The 17,511-nt window shown below is 42.6% G+C and overlaps 1 protein-coding gene across 1 annotated transcript; it reads right to left on the bottom strand.

Annotated features, from left to right (window-relative positions):
• Positions 1 to 4,590: 4,590 nt before the first annotated feature.
• On the bottom strand, positions 4,591 to 12,051 carry LOC139210183 (SRSF protein kinase 3). The gene is made up of 12 exons (XM_070840177.1): positions 11,832 to 12,051; positions 10,904 to 11,007; positions 8,928 to 9,036; positions 8,658 to 8,745; positions 8,363 to 8,450; positions 8,099 to 8,205; positions 7,506 to 7,668; positions 7,174 to 7,250; positions 6,536 to 6,643; positions 5,596 to 5,665; positions 5,340 to 5,432; positions 4,591 to 5,257 (listed from the first exon to the last, which is right to left on the bottom strand). Exons 1-12 carry the CDS (start codon positions 11,879 to 11,881, stop codon positions 5,070 to 5,072), a joined length of 1,245 nt encoding a protein of 414 aa, XP_070696278.1. The 5' UTR covers positions 11,882 to 12,051; the 3' UTR covers positions 4,591 to 5,069.
• Positions 12,052 to 17,511: the final 5,460 nt, after the last annotated feature.

Genomic DNA, 17,511 nt, shown 5'->3' with positions numbered 1-17,511 from the left:
TTTTTGCTTATCTTTCCACCTCTGACAAAGTGCAGGCACAGCTGCTTCCCTGAGCTTTTCGATGGAAAGCACAGAGGACGGTCTCTCACGCAGCGGATGAGGCGGCGAGGCTCGGGCCCTCGGTTCTGGTCAATTGAGAACTAGTGATTGTAAAATGTGCATTGGCATAAAACACAAGTATTTTGTTTTTCTTTCTCAGAAGGAACAACATGTTCCAGCCATCTATTTCATCCATTTATCCTGTGCAGCCCTGCAGAGATCTAAAACCTATCCCAGAACCTTATCGCCAGGCAAGAACATTAATTTCGATCCTGCGAAACCCCAGAATGTCACCCAGTACCAACATTTTTAAAAATTATCTTATATAAATTCTTTTATATAATATCTGCACATGACAAGTACAGAATATTATGGTTACAAACAAACACTGATTATAGCAAACTATGGTTAAGGTATGATTAGGGTTAGGAACTAAAGGTCAGGGGAAGATTGTGGTTAATGAAAAGATGCACTTTAATTGCAGGTCTGTGACAGAACTGTGGTCTCCTGCGTAAAAGTCCAACCATGCCGACCTCCACGTCCTCCTGGGCAGGCACTGGACCAGGACACCGGTCATGCCTGGAGGCAAATTTGAGAATCTCCGTGTCTCCTTATGCAGTGTGTGTTCCCTGTGGTAGAAAACCGATATAGACACAGGAAGAACATGCAACATCCAGCAGCGCTGGTTGGGTTCAACACACAGGAGCTCGCTGCTGTGTGAGCCACCGCTAACCACAGAGCCAGCGGACACCCTGAAAGCGTTCCCGTGTGACTAACCGTGGAGACAGCGGTGGTTTCTAGCTGGAGCCCCTCGGCCACCACAAGTTCCTTCCAGTCCCTTGATGTCCCGTTTGTTTTCTCTTTTGTCAGAGCGTGGTGTGTCGACTGGTTACTGGCCAGAGGCTGTCAGGAAGGAAGAGACTGACCACAAAGGCACAGTAAAATCTGCCTGTGTGTGTGTGTAAGAGACAGAGACACTGAGTTCTCCTCTATAGGTCCATATATTTGACATAGCACTATGTACACATGTAATGACTCACCACTGCGAACCCCCTGACCTTGGCCTGAAATATTCTAGCCATTTTCCAGATGTCAGACTGCAAGTATGAAGCGTTCACAGCGTTCAAAAATATCTAACATACTTTCCTAGTAATACTGTAGTTCTTCCATCACACTATATGTACTGCAGCATATTTGAGCAGCTGAAAGCAAAAAAAGTCATTTTCTTTTCAATATGGGGCAGAAAGTGATACTGTGCTATTACAAATCCTGTCCTTGCATCGCCAAAGATTGAGTCGCACGTAATAAGAGAAAAATTGATTTTGAAGTTTGCATTCTAAAACATTAAAAATGTATGAAACGTATTGCAGTTTTGATCGTTGAGCTTGAACCTTCACACGAGGGACAATATCAGCACAAAGCGTTGTTTTTTTTGTCAGTGTCAGCAATCATAAAAATAGGTTTAGCTCTAATAGTCAGCATGTGCGTGTGATGGGAGGTGGGGGTGGAGGTGATGTTAAAGAGAAAGATAAAATGAGGGCGGACGGTAAACAGGAAGAGAAGAAGTCCAGCCGGTTAGAAGCTCCCACTGAACCAATCGAGCATCCTGTCAGAGCGCCGGCCATCTTCTCACCCACGCAGGCTTACACGCAGCCAGCGAGGGCCAAAGGTAATATTTAGGGACGCATGGGTACACAGCTAAACTCCAAACACACCTCGCTCTAAAACAAAAGTTGGACACAGGGACAAAACCAAGCAATTAAACATGTGGAGATGCTTTTTTTCTCTCTCTCTCTCTCTCTCTCTCTCTCTCCCTCTCTGACAGTAGAGGTTTGAGACTATAAATATTAGCCAGTGTCTAGTGGGGCCATCTCAAAGACTTTACTGGATTTTACTGAGCAGTCGCTCAAGATCTAAACTAGTAAAACCACCATTTTTCAATCTAGCGTTAACAGGTTGGTAGAGTTAATAATTCTCTCCTGTCTTACAATGTTTCATTCAGTAAGCAACATCCGTGGGCGCTCTCTATCGCTGGTGCTTGCTTTCTGCTTGTCCCTCATCCTTCTGTTGAGCGACGGATACTCAGAAGCCTCCGTGTACCACATCAAAGGTAAGAACTACTTCTTCCCTGTACAATTACTCTTTCAAAATCATGGTTTGTATGCCCCAGCCCTGTCCCCGGGTTGCTGCTCTCTGCCTGGGGAGCATAAATCAACACTTGCGTTGTGACTTATGGTGCATCCAGCCATTAAACCAACCCCAACTGGCTGACCGCGAACCACGTCCTCTATACCCTGACCTTGCATTCGGCCCGGTGGGGCTCTTCACAGCAGATCAGTGTGTTCCTATTGATCCCCATCTCAAGGTGACTGACGTACCCCATGAGGATTGCTCCCGCAGGCTGCAGGAATGGCAGGATAATTCACTGTGGGTGCTAGAATTAGCCTGACCTCTTGCAGCAGGGCTTTATGAATTCTGCTGTAAGGGCAGACGGTTATAGAATCTGCAAAGTTTTGATGCATGTTTTCACCTAGCAGGGTCACACCCGCAACTGGACAGGGAAAGACAAGAAAAATATTTAGTAGTTTGTAATATTTAAATATTTGGACAAGAAGCAGGCTGATACGCATTGTGCTGCTCATTTCCTCCACAGGCATCTGTTCATATAAAGACAAGTTCTACAAACCAGGAGATTCTTTCCGGAGAGGCTGTGACAAATGCTTTTGTCATGACTTTGGTGTCTACTGCTTCGCGTGAGTACTTCGGGTCATACTAATTGATTTCAATTATATGAAACCTTGGGAATTCTGTCAGTGTGGCTGGTTCTTATAGTCTCATCATCACTCTTCTCTTCTCCCCATCCTCTCTGTCCTTCAAGGCCAATGAAGCCCACCTCCTGGCCCAGGAAGTGTCGTCGGATCAGGACCAAGTGCGGCTATTCAGTCATTTATAAAGAAAACCCAAAGATGGAGTGCCGAGCCTACAGCTGGATAGGATGACAAACTGGACTCAGTCATTAAACTACTAAAAATATGTAGATAATGTAGGATCTACATAGAACATACTGTGTATATATAGTTGTCAGACTTTGATGATATTACTGTCTGATATTGAGCTTCAGTGAGGACAAGTCAAACCATATTTTGATGCAATAATAGAACCAAGGAGAATGAAAGATGAAGGTGTCATCTGTCAGCTAAAGGTTTATTTGTAGATTTCAACCTTGTCTGTTGCACTTGATGGTGCAGTTATGTCCTCTAAGAGGTGTTTTTGGTAATAATTCAAACTGGTACAATTGTGTGTGACGATAAGTTGGTCGTTTGTTTGAGAACATGTACAGAACATGAACATGAACATGAACGTGGACTGGAAATGAAGTGTTTTAGTATGGAGGGAGATGGAATGATTGTTTACATTGCCTGTTATAGGTCTGCACTACAGTATATGATGCTTTCTCCCACTGTTTTGTGTGTGTGGATGACCGCTTGCATTGTTTGTCCACTTGTGGGCAGCAGAACCCACTGAAAACCCAAAAACTTATAACCATCGTATAAAGAATATGTTGCAAAATGGTAAGTGCTGCCTATTTGCACATCCAGTAGACACAGAGCAACATACGCATTCATATGCGGTCATATTTGACCAGAAGTCCACTTACAAATAAAACATGCCTATTTTACTGCTAAAGCCTCCACTATGTTCTGCTGCTAATTGCTAACATTGCCTGTCTACTGTTTGCTGCTGTTGCCTGCTACATACAAAAAAAGGGTTGACGAGAGCAAAGGGAAAGGATCTATGATCAAAAAGAGGCAAACAAGTGCTGTAGAGTCTAGTTTGTCACCATGTACGTCACTTGATCCATTGTTTATGTAATGAATATTGATTCGTGCAGCTTTATATATTTGAAAGTAAAGCACAAGAATGTTCCCGGTGTTAATTATGTAATCATCACCCTGCAGACTGAATTTAAATACTTTTTTTTTTTTTTTTTAAAAACACAAGAATAAAACACGGAGAAAGAACAATAAATGTTAAACGTAGGGTCTCTTGAACATGACAGTTCAAGATGAACAAACCAGATGAGAAAAATTCACTTCCACCCATTCATTACCATAAAACAAGCTCAGAGACACACGGTGAGTAAGTGCACCCTGATCAGGTTTGGGTTTTGATTAGGAGCTTTCCTTTGACAACAGCAGGAGGCTCTATGACAAAACAAGTTTGGACGTGTGTGGAATAAAAAGAGGCACTTTAATGCCTAAAAAATCATTGTGAGATAAAGTATGTTTAATCACAACAGTTAATGGTTATGATTGAAAGGATTGTTTTTGGAGTTTTCCAAAAGTGATCAAAATCAAGAGTCTAGTAGATGTTGCATATCGTACAGGTGTTATGACTATATGAATAAAAGTGACTTGATATGACTTCTTTGGACTCCAATTAATCTGGCTGCATTTTTAAACTGTTCCTCACACAATACAAACAGCTTTTTCAAATTACATATAACATAAAAGATCATGAACTGTGCACATTCTTTAATCATTCTCTGATTTAATTGCTGACAGTCAACATTACTGAATAATAGCTGCACTCAAAGTTTGCGTAAAACTGGCAACTTGATGCCGGCTGGCAGCGTCACTTCTGTCAGTGTAGCAAATGATGACACAGAATCATCTTCTAATCAAAAGAGCTGCTCCGCATAGGACTCGAAGGTCTGGCATTCAAAGACTTACATGTCGCTGCACTAGAAAAGATCAAAGTAAAAAACACATTAACAGCATAAAGTGCGTAATTCTCTGATGAAGAAAGACATCCCTTCCTCTATTTGGAGTTGAATAAGGACAACAACGCATTCCACAGGAAGTGGAGTCCTCTCATCAAAATCAAATCAAAGATGACCTGTGCACTTTTAACTTCTCACAGACTGAGTTTGTGGCGAGTATGTTCAGATTTTGCCCAGGTCGAGCTGCCCTCAGCAACTAGCTATGAGGATAGCAGATGGGGATGAGGCCTGTGGGGCCCTCAGGGGGTTAACATGAGGTCAGCCAGGGGTGGCAGAGGCACTGTGCAGCAGTGGCCCTCCTCTGCGGATGATAATCCAACATGTGAAGAAGGAAGTCGGACAGTCCAGAGGCCTCCTCCAACCGGAAGTGGTATTTCTCCACCAGAACGTCGTAGAGGCTCCAGAGCCTCAGCGGACCGACATGAAGCAGATCACCTGGAAATCAATAAAAAGAAATTCAAACAAGCATCCAATACATAAAAGACTTCTATCAATAAAAGTGAAGTTGCAGACTTGCCTCTGCGGTTGAAGTACTCAGCAGAGTATTTACCCGACAAGGCAACAACTGGTGGGATTTTACCAAGAAGCTCCATGATCTGGGCAATATGGTCTGAAATGGATGGAGAGAATAAACACACACATGCAAGCACGAGACGCATTTACAGTGCATACTAGCATACACAGCATCAACAATTACAATGCTGCCACGGTGTAATCTCATTTAATCCTCTGTTAGTGCTTGTCACGCCTCTGTCCGTGTCAGCACGCTGTACCTTCCTCCAGGGAAATGGACTCGCCGGCTTTGGGTTCAAACAGGGAGTCCCCAGTGAGCAACTCAAAGGCCTTAGAGAATGAAGGAGAAAATTAAAGATGGGGGTAAGTAAACATCATATAGCGAGGACCAATCCCAACCACTAACTGCTACGGCCTTTATCATAGCAGTTAACGCTTTTTCTTTTGGTGTTCTTTACAATTAATTATGAAGGTTACTCATGGAGTTCCTCTAGGCTCAGTGCTAGGCCCATTATTTTGATGATAAATGATATATGTTAAGTCTAAAGAGCATCACAATTTATAGTATTTGTGGAGAATTCAAATTAATTTTGTTCTGACGAGATTTTGATCAACTTTTTGATACTGTGGGAAAAGAATAGACATTTCTAAGATGTTGGATTGTTTTTAACAAAATCAAACATCTCAAAAACTGAAAGTCTAAATCTACAAAAAATCTAAATGGAAAATCTTAAACTTTTGTGATTGATTATAGTTAATAAATGGTGCTGAAGACTACATATTAAGCAGCTCTAATAAAAGCAAACATGTAAAAATCTGTAGCAATACTGTACAAAGTGAAGGACCTCCTAAATCAAGCTTCATTATAAAATGTTTCACTCACAATTCTATACAGTATAAAGAAACTCTTCCTTTGCTGGTTGGTAGATACACAAGTAAATAAATTAACATTTGTAACATTGCCGTCATGTCAGATTTTAGTGTCTAATAACGACCCAACCACCTCAGGAAGCCCCATCACAGATCTGATTTTTTTAACATCCAAACAGACCATTATTTTCAATTCTAGTGGAAATCCCAAAGTACAGTCACATAACATTTTGAGAGAGTTGTGAATTATTTCCATTTGATAGAATGGTACAGCCATAAAAAGATGGAGTCTCACAGTGTACACATGATATTCTATGTTTTTAGCCTCACCAAGCAGGCGACACTCCAGATGTCAGCAGGCGGGCCGTACTCAGATCCTAGTAAAACCTCTAGGGAGCGATACTGACGGGTCTGGATCTCCTCACAGAAATGTTTGTACTGATCCAACAAAGAGAGACAGAAAAAGCAGACAGGAAATTTTAAGTTGAATCTTTTAGTGACTCTTTAATCAAGGTGTTATGTGCAAAAACAATGGATTTCTACTCTTCTACTTGAAGAAGAGATTTAAATATAACAGCAGAATCAAGAGGCATTGTCAACCAACACAAATCAGCTTTTTTGCCTTGATTTTAAGGCGTTTAATAGCTATTGTGTTGTGAAGTCACATATTTTTCTTGTTTGCACAATGTGAGTCCAATATTAACTCTCTTTTAGCTCTGCTCTTGGTCTCAACCAACTCCTCGGCTGCTTCATGCTGCACTATGTTTAGCTTTGTCTGTCTGCTGTTTGGTCGGGTTGTGTACAGCAGCTTTTGTGAGCCTTTCTGCAGGAAACTGCTGCCTGCTGTAGCTGAAAACAACACTAAGAGACTGATCACGTCTCGTGTTTTAAGACCACATCAGACCAGATGCTTTGAAACGAGCTTTATTTAATAATGGCTGCGTGTAAAGTATATAGCAACTACTGACCACCCAGCAGGAGCTGCCCAGGTCAGCTATCTTCACTGTAACTTCCTTTAAGCTGTATAGGTTCACTTTCTCCTTCTCTGAAAGAAGCAATAAATCATGCATTAAAACATATTCATCATTCCAAGAAAGGCTTTATGAGAAGTTAGAATATTAGACAGTTTGGTCCATCTCTGGATATTCTGGACGCATTTGTCTGCATTTTTCTTTGTGTTGATAGCCGTGTTGACCCTTACATTTACAGTATGGCCTGAGGTGTGCAAAGACCAGAGTGCATTTGCTTTGTACACACATGTGATGAACCTTGCATGCATAAAAAAAAACAACAACTGTGCCTGTGGACTTGGCCTCTTCCCCAGTCAGCACAGAGGAGCAGCTGCTGCCCCCCGATGGCACGTTGTGGGACTGCTCGTCCACACACAGCAGGATGTTCTCGGGCTTGACGTCCGTGTGGATGATTTTACACTGATTGTGGAGGTAGTCGAGGCCCTGCAGAATCTGGAGAACACACATAGTAGTTCATGCTGGTGCCTCCTTCCATACATCCAGTACATCAGGGCAAAGTGGTGACTCAAAGAGATGACGGGTCTTCAGTTCAGCATTTTGAGAAATACATCAACTCACATTCTCGTCAAGAGTTAGATGAGGAGATTAATATGACTAATGTCTAAATATGAAGCTACAGCCATCTGCCAATTACTTTAGCTTAGCACTATATAGCATTAAAGATACTAAACCCCCATGATAAGTATAATAATTCTAATGACCATGTTTCTAGTGGCCAGGTCTTCTAATACATCAGTGGTTTCCAGTCTTTATGCTCACCAGAGAGCGGAGTCAATCCTCTCCTCTGAGGGAACAAGACATTGGAAGCATTTTAAGATATTAATGTGAATCTACAAACAGCATCCAAACTGCAGCTCTTTACCTGAGTAACTATTTGTTTGACCAAAGACTGCGTCAGTCCCGGAGTCCCAAAACACAACTGCCAGCTTCTCAGGTCAGGCCCCAACAGCTCCAGCACCAGGCACATGTCTAACCACCAGGCATCAAGGTCAGTTATATACATGTCAACATGTCATGTCTGGTGTTACAGCTCATACACTATATCATACACTTGATATTGGCTGTCTGATCTGATGGATTTGGTCTGCGTGGTCCAGAAATGATTGTCTGTCTGTAAAAAGGATACGGACCCCGTTGACTCCGGCCAGCTTGAACTCATCTAGCAGCTTCACAATCCTTTGACTGAAGGGATGACGGCCCGTAGGACCACCAGCCTGATTATAGAGAGAATAGGAGGGAGAACAGAGAGAGAAGGAGGGGGATGAAGGCAGCTAATACTAAAAAGACAGGGAGAAATATAGAGATGGAAAGCACTTCCTATTTTAGTGACTAGGAGAGGGATATGGTGTGAGAAATCCTTTCCCCTTCAGTGACATGAAGGCACAGTTAGAGTGGACAAAGTCAAACAGTGGCTCACTAACACATCGTAGGAGAGTGAGTTCATCCTGTCCTGCCTGGGCGAAGCCAGCTCCGCTCTTCAGCACCTTCAGAGCGACGCGCCGACCGAGCCTGCCAACACAGACACCACATCTCGTCTGCTCGGACACAGGACGGAACAATCCAGGCTGCTGAATCTGTCAAAGCTGCGGTTCACGTCTACCAACATGTATTTTTACAATATGTATCATAATGATCATCATAATGCCACTTGTCATCCTGATAATTCTTGCGCAGTCCCTGATTTAACTCACCGCAGGTCCAGACACAACCAGACAGTAGAAAAATAGCCCCAGCCGAGCTTAGAAACCACCTGGTATCTCCTGTTGAGGGTTTCACCTATCTGGACTGGGTGGTACCCCCCTGAGGAGATAAAATCAAGACAAATTTAGAAATAAAAAAGGACTCTTTTATTACTGTCATATAAGTGTTTACACAATATTTTCAATTTAAGCTTCAGTGGTAAAGTTATTATCATGGCTTTCATGTTCTACGTCTTTTTACTCAGTGCCGTCTCTTTTATTCATTCATTTATTTCATTTCATTTTTTATTGTTTTAATTATTGCTTTTATTTTTACTTGTATGTATTCATATTTGCACTTTTAAATGCTCTGATGTCTTCTATCTCTTCTCTCGCCCCTCTCTCTCTCCTGCTTTTGTCTCATTTCTTTTGTATTCATTTCATTGTAATCCTTGCTTTTCTCTGGCCTCACTGTGCGGCTCTCTGACGTTCTATTGCTCCTTGAGTATCCTGTTTTGCTTCGTCCGTCAAAGCACTTTGTAAACTCTTGTTTTCAAAGGCGCTAAACAAATCAAAGTAATATTATTAATATGGGTTTGATCATGTCTGAAATGTGAAACCTTTTCATTATGCATTATACATTTTTCATCTGGTGTTTAGGGACTTTAGAGAGAGATGACTAAAATGTGGCACTAAAGCTATTTCTGGCATTACAACTTCCTCTAAGCTATAAAATGTCTGTAGTGAGTAATACATTCAACTTTGCCAGCGGGACACTGAAAAATGATGATGCATAAGCCTGTATCAGTTCTCTTTCACCGAGCCTGACACATAGTTCTTGGACATCATCGGAGATCTGGAAATTGGATCTCTTTTTCTATTAAAACTGAACATGATACACGCTGGTATATGATTTATTACTGTGTCAGGTATCTGTGGTATCACATACTCAGCAGCTTATCCTGCTTTTAAGAGGTGCACACAGAGACCTGCACAGCTGGCAGCAAAAGGAGAGAACAAGCACCAAGGTCGGAATGGCAAGTTGGCAAAAAGGGACTGCAGGTTAAAGTTATATTCAGCATAATAAAAGAGGAACAAAGGTTGAATGTGGGCATGGGGGTCTTGAGAAGCCATGCTGGTGCTGTGGCTGGACCACTGGTCCACACTGAAGTATCTCAACAGAGACTGAATGGATTTCAATGAAACTTTGTGCTAACGTTGATGGTCTCCAGAGGATGGATCTTACTGGGGCAGCTGGTTTCCATGGTGATTTTACACATAACATGCACCCACCACGTTACGAGGTTGTGGTTTCTGTTAGATCAGGTCGGTCCTACTGACTTACTGATCATCCCTGAAGTGACAGTGCCTCACATCTTCTGTTTGTAGTTAACCTTGATGAATCCTTAGCTTTTTAACTAGCGCCACCATCAGGTCAAATGTTTCATCTGTCCAGTATACTTAGTAGTGGCTGCAACACTAATGACGTCCCAATCAGCTGTACTTTATGTTTGATGCCAATTACAAATTGTTAGCATGTTGTGAGCAGCTAGCATGGCCGCGGCCTTTTAGTCATCTTAATCTCTCAAATATCAGGTTACAGTTTCCTCCTTGACTAAATTGGATAATAATTTCAAATGGAAGTGTTGAGCAGCTCTTGAAGAGTGGAGGTAAGCACATATCTGAGTCAAATATGTGCACTATGAAGGGATTTGTGGTTGCATGAGATTTTTTCTTCTTTTTCCAGAAACATCTGTACAGGAAATAAATGTTCGTACTTATATATATCGCTGAAGACTCCCAGCTTTCTTTAGCCTGATTCTGCCGATACCACAAAGTCTGCACTGTTAATGAAAGACTCATTTAGCACTACCTAGTATGGCTGCTTTGAGGGGATGGACGGGCCTTGAATGAAGGTGTGGTAACCTTGGCAGCAGTTAATGAGTATATCAGCAGATGATGGAGTGAGTTGAGAGACTCTGCCGTACCATAACAGTATTCTCTGGGGTCCTCAGAGTCCTGGCTGTCCTTTGGATCCAGCTGCTCATGGCATCCAAGGGCCTCGAAACTATTACACAGTCCAGCGTCACTCCTAAAAGAACAACCACACACACACAAGGACATGAAAACTTGATTCTATAGTCTTCTGCATCCTCTGCACACACTATGTGCATGTGTTTGTCTGTGCCGCGTTGCTGGGGGCTGCCGGGACAGTTTCACTATTTTTACAGTTTCCCATGGACTCATCCTGCCATGGAAACTTGTCCCAGTGCCTGGCTAAGAATGGACAGGCAGCATCGGAAGTTGCACTATTTCTGACTGGACTGTAAATCATTTTGCAGCATGTTCATGCAACCTGATAACTCCTCGTCCCAGCTGGAGTGGTTTACTTCTGTAGCGCCCGTTGGAAGAGCTACGGTCACGTCATATCTGAAAATACCTAGATCTAATTTCTGTGTGGCTGGAGGGACAAACAGAGTATTCTCTCTCAGCATACTAAAATGTGCACGATCTCATTTTTCAAATAGTTCAATGATCAGTGATTAAATTATTTTCCTACAAGATTTGTAATATACAGACTTGTGATGACTTGACACTTTGGTATCCTGTCTAAAACTCTAGACCACCATTTAAGTCACCTCCATGTAGTCTAAATATAATGCTGGCAAATGCTTTATTTGTGCATTGCTCTGCTAAACTTAACTGCTCCAGACTGCATTGCTGTGGTCATGGAAAAAAAGCTTTATAAGCCCGAACTGCATTTTGATGAGATCAAGCAGGAATTTGAGGTTGCATGAAAGTTTCCAGTAAAAGTGAAACACAATTAAAGTCTTCTAATGTGTCTGCAGTTAAATGACCCAGCTGCTTCCAGTGTTTCACTGACAGTATCACAGACAAAGGGAGCCCTATACTTACGTCTGATGCAGCTGAGCAGCCCTGTGCGCTGAGCGGGGACTCCTCTGCATCGTGTGCTTCAGCAGATGCAGCCTGCAGACACAGCAGCCAGCCGAACAACCAAAGAGCAGGCGTGCTGAGTCAAAAAGTGGTAGATAGGTGAAAAGAGTTTGACCCGCAGAGGTCAAATCTGTGGCGCCAAGTAAGGAGAGAGGCAGATGCAGTTGCAATAGCAAGTGAAACCCGCAGCACCTTTAATGTTGCACCACTTGAAAACAGTTGAGCAGCTGAGAGGTGGAGGTGGGGGAGTGTGGGGGGGGTCTAGTAGTTCTCTCAGGAGACTGGGAACGGCAGCAGCAGCAGTCAGCAGGGTCTAAACATGGAAATCCCCAGCAGCTTCCTCAGCCACTCACCGCCTGTCAGGCCTCTACCTGCTTCGCTGTGGGTTTTAAAGCCTTCAGTCACTCCTGGCCTGAGTAAACCTGAAGCTGACTCTCTCTCTCTTTCTCTCTCTCTCTCTCTCTTTGTATCTGCTCCTCGACTTCTGTATGTCCACTGCTGTGGGACAGCCCACGACAGACAGCAAAAGGAGTGTCGCGTGAGGCCAAACACACCGAGGGAGGAGAGAGTGACAGCTGCTCATCCTCCCCCGTCTCACGGGCAATTTGACCTTTGGGCCGCAGGGATCTCAGACTGCTAAACCTGGCTTGATAATGGGATCCTCGTCCTCCAACATGATATAAAGTATCACAATAAAGTCCTGAGGATAGAGGTCAGCTGAGGGTTTTTTTTTATTTTTTTTATTGGCTATCCATTCTTTTTTTATCTGTGATGTTAGACATTAGGCGTGAGGGGAAGAGACCACAGGTGAGAATGTCTGTGTTCACTATCATTTGAAGCATTTAGTTGCTAAATAATAGAATATATACTGTAGAACCCCACCCCCACCCACCAAGATTACATGCAAACTGTCAAAAAGGGTTTTATTTTCAGTGAAAACATGTGGTGTAATCTTTCTAAATTCTAAATATACACACGCTCAATGTTACAACCTTCATCACTCTTCTTCTTCTTCTGTTTGTGTGTAGTGTGTGTGTGTGTGTGTGTATTGTGCATTACCCATGTTGTGGGGACATAGATCTGCTTACACGGTCACATTGTGATTGCAGTTATTACATTTCAGAGTGAGGCTTTCTCTTAAAGGTAAGGTTAGGTTTAGGCAATGAAGTCAATGTTTTGTTCTCCAAAGTGGGAACACAACTGTGTGTGTGTGTGTGTGTGCATGTTTAGAAAACTTTCCACATCCCAAAGCCTCATTCCCTGCTTTGTGTTGCCAACACTGCCTCGTGGGCTGCTGGGTAATAAAGCACAGAGAGAGAACCGAAGGTGCTGAAGGGAGAGAAACGAGGGGTGAGATTAAATGTGAGTTATTTGTATGTGTGCGGTGTGATGGGACTTAAGCGTGAGAACACTTGGCCTTCACCTCTCAGATACTGAGGGCCTCTCGACCTCATGAGAGAAAGTGTTCATAGTCAGAAGACACGTCATCACAGGTCCTTATCTAAGAACCTCTCTGACTATAGAGCACACTATGGCTGAAGTGGTGGACTTGTTAGGTGTTACTGTATGTGAAAACACGCAGAGAGCAAATGAGACCAACCTGGTTTGAACTTTAACTTTAACTAAATGTCTGAATCACTTTACAGCTTTTCAAGTTTTCAGTCATCTTAAAAGTAAAATGTACAGTATATACAGTAACATCAATAAGAATGCAAAAGATCTAGTTAGAGATTTGAGGAAATATGACTAGATAGAAAGATAATTTTGATACCACTCTCATGTGCATCCATTAAAGGGAAACTAAAGTTATAGCTGCGCAAACTCTTTTAAAGGTGCAGTATGTAGGATTTAGGAGGCTCACTTAGCAGAAATGCTGGATAATATTCATCATTATGTTTTCAGTAGTGTATAATCACCGGAAACTAAGAATCATTCTGTTTCCGTCACCTTAGAATGAGCTGTAGTCGTCTTTCACAGAGAATCAGTAAGAAGTTTGAGACTCTAAATCAGACATGTCAAACTCAAGGCCCGCAGCCTGTGATGCAATTATATACGGTCCGCGAGATAATTTCATGTGACTATTAAGAACGGCCCGTCGGTAAACAGCACTCCCACCTCTAATACTACAAATCCCACAATACACTGAACAGTTGTCGCATCTAGTCAGGACCCGTGCAGCAGCCCCTCCTCCCGCAGGTATAATGACACCGATCAGCGGATCAATGCACCCCCCCCCCACCAAAATAAATGGCTAAAGGAAAAGTGGACTTTGAAAACAGAGACTTTCAAAGCAGGTGGGGGGCAGAGTTTTACCTGTTTGTCGATATCGGAGGTAAACCTGTGTGTCTTGTTTGTGGAGCTGATGTGGCCATAATTAAAGAATATAAATATAAGACGACACTATGAGACAAAACATGAGGATAGTACAAAAAAGAAAATAATAATTAAAAATTGTATTTATTTTATTTCAAGTTTGGCTGTTTAAATTCATATTTCTGAATAAAATATATATTATTATATTATATACTATAATAAAAGAGTCACTTTTAGACTCTTCACTAAATGTTGAGCCCGTTTAGCCTGCGACTTAGACTTGTTTTAAATTTTGGCCCCTTCTTTGATTGAGTTTGACACCCCTGATCTAGATTCTGACAAAACTCTTATTTTTTAGCCAAAGAAAAAGGGAGGGTGAGCAAATCCTTGTTGGACACCATTGGTTCTCCCATACACATGGGAATAGAGGGGTGAGCTGAAGCGTATTCAGTTGTTTGTGATCTGTAATCTCACCACTAAATGCCAATAAACCCTACACACTGCACTTTTTTTTAGCATTGAATAAAGCGCTGAATAAAGAATGTCTCAACAGCGGACGGGGGGCGCCACTCGGGGATGCAAATTATTACCGGCAGCGCCCCTCCAGCAGCTGGCGCTCTAGGCGACCGCCTATATGGCCTATGCCTAGAGCCGGCCCTGGTCCTGCAGATGTTGAAGGACCTCAACCGCCTCAGAAAACAGAGACGGCTCTGGCCCTTCCTATAAAGGGCATCAATGTTCCTCCCCCAGTCCAGTTTGTTATCAATGTGTACCCCCAAGTACTTATAATACTCAACAATGTCCACACTGACCCCCTGAATGAAAACAGGGGACACCGGCACCTTGGTCCTCCTCAGATCCACCACCAGTTCCTTTGTCTTTGTCACATTGAGCTGTAGACAGCAGCCCTGTACTCGACCTCATCACCCTTGCTGATACATCCAACCACCGCCGAGTCATCAGAAAACTTCTTGAGATGACAGGTCTCTGTGCAGTAGTTGAAGTCCGTGGTGTAGAGGGTGAAGAGGAAAGGAGAGAGGACAGTCCCCTGTGGGGCCCCGGTGCGCACATACTGTGGTCTGCCAGTCAGATAGTCCACAATCCAGGACACGATGGCGGGGTCCACCTGCATCGCTGACATCTTCTCACCCAGTAGACCTGGGCTGATGGTGTTGAAAGCACTGGAGAAGTCAAAAAACATGACTCTCACAGTGCTCGCCGTCTTGTCCAGGTGAGTGTAGACACGGTCAAGCAGGTAGATGATGGCATCCTCCACTCCAAGTTGGGGCTGGTAGGCGAACTGTAGGGGGTCCAAAAATGATTTGACCACGGGCCGGAGCTGCTCCAAGATGAGTCTCTCCAGGGTCTTCATGATGTGGGAGGTCAGCGCCACAGGTCTGTAGTCCTTAGAGTCACCGGGGCGCGGCTTCTTTGGCACAGGAACTAGGCAGGACGACAGATTTTGAGCACCCTGGGGCTGACACCATCAGGGCCTGCAGCCTTGCCAGAGTGAAGTTTCCCCAGCTGTCTTCTCACATCTTCAGCTGTGATAGTCACTGAAGATGGGGGTGAGGGGGTGGGGATAGACGTGAGAGAGTGGCCTTCCCTTGAAGATGAGAGGCTGTAAGGAGGGTGAGGGGGAGAGAGTGGAGTAGGTGTTGTTGGGGGCAGAATAATCGAGGTGTTGATGTTAGTGTCTATAGGGAGTGCAGGGGCCTGGGCATCAAATCTGGTGAAGAACAGATTAAGTTCATTGGCCCATTCCACACTGCCTTCAACTCCACTGTTGCCAGCTGACTTAAAACCAGTGATTGTTCTCATCCCTCTCCAGACCTCTCTGTTATTTTGTTGGAGTTTCCGCTCCAACTTCTTCCTATATTCCTCCTTAGCCTCTCTGATCTTGTACTTCAGGTGTCTCTGTGTGATTCTCATCTCCTCCTTGTTGCCAGCCCTGAAAGCCCTCTTCTTATCATTCAGGAGGGCCTTGATGTCCTTTGTTACCCACGGCTTGTTGTTTGGGTAACAGTGAACAGTCTCCACTGGAACAATGGAGTCTACACAGAAGTTGAATAACCTGACACCAACAAAAAATTGCAAAATGTATGCATGTTTTAATTCCAAAAGTTCATGAGAGATTCACGTATGAGAGTTACTTTCAAGATATGAATTTAAACAACATTTAAGGCAATATTTTTTTTTTTAGGATGGAAATTGTTAATGTAATTCATTGTAAAGGCAAATAAACAGGCTCTCCAACCGTATGAAAAACAATGACAATTAGCATTGTAACAACAGAGAAATAATCTACAAAACTATTTTTGCTGAGTTTATTATGGCATAGTTCTGTTATCTGCACAATAGTATAGTAGAATAGTAGTTACAAACTGCATTCTTTATGAGAAATGAATGTAAAAACTGCAATGTGACCTGTTATAGATATTACAGCATTTTTCCATTATCAGCACAACAGTTTGTGTATTTAACATTTAATATATGTATTTTTAGCATGACGTGTATGCAAAAATTGTGGTTATAGCTGTCATGAATATTAAATCATGTACAATAATGTCCGTTATTAACACAAGTAGATCAATTTCACAGGTATAAACTGTATTGTTTACATAAAATAAATGCAAAAATCGTCATGTTACTTTACGGCATGTTTCCGTTATTAGCACAATAGTATTTTCATTTAACTGTGAAAAATTGTATTCTTTTCTAGAAATAAATGCAAAACTCACAGTATTAAATGTTAGACATATTACGGCATTTTTCCATTAAAAAACAGTGTAAGAGTAGGGAAATGTATTTTTTCGAGAGAAAGACTGTAAAAAATAAATTTTTTCTTGATAAACAGTATCAAACTGTTTTAGAGTTTACAGATTTTTACTGTCATGGTTTGACAGTTTTTCATTGTAAAATCTACGAAATTTTTTTACAGTGTACAACATCTGAAGACATTAGTTTCCAGGCAACCAGCACCTTTGTACATCGTGTAATTTCTAAGCTGACAGATGCTTATTGGGAATGGCAATTATACTCATAATCAGGTCAACAGTGGTAATGCGTATCCCCACCTCAAGAGAGACGTGACCCTAAATTGGAGAACAGATTCTTTAAAAACTTGACTGGACAGCGACAACAAAACACAAATACATATACAGGAATTTTATCTAATTATCTATTTATTATTATTATTATTGTGGTGTGGGGGGAACCGGAGCACCCGGAGAAAACCCCAACAGGCACGGGGGGAACATAAGACCTCCACACAGAAATACACCAGCCATTTGGCAGGTTCTCTCCGTGGAAGACCACTGCACCTCCA

The sequence above is a fragment of the Pempheris klunzingeri genome, chromosome 11, assembly GCF_042242105.1.
Source record: "Pempheris klunzingeri isolate RE-2024b chromosome 11, fPemKlu1.hap1, whole genome shotgun sequence".
Classification (NCBI taxonomy): domain Eukaryota; kingdom Metazoa; phylum Chordata; class Actinopteri; order Acropomatiformes; family Pempheridae; genus Pempheris; species Pempheris klunzingeri.
This window is presented reverse-complemented; position numbering and strand designations above follow the sequence as displayed.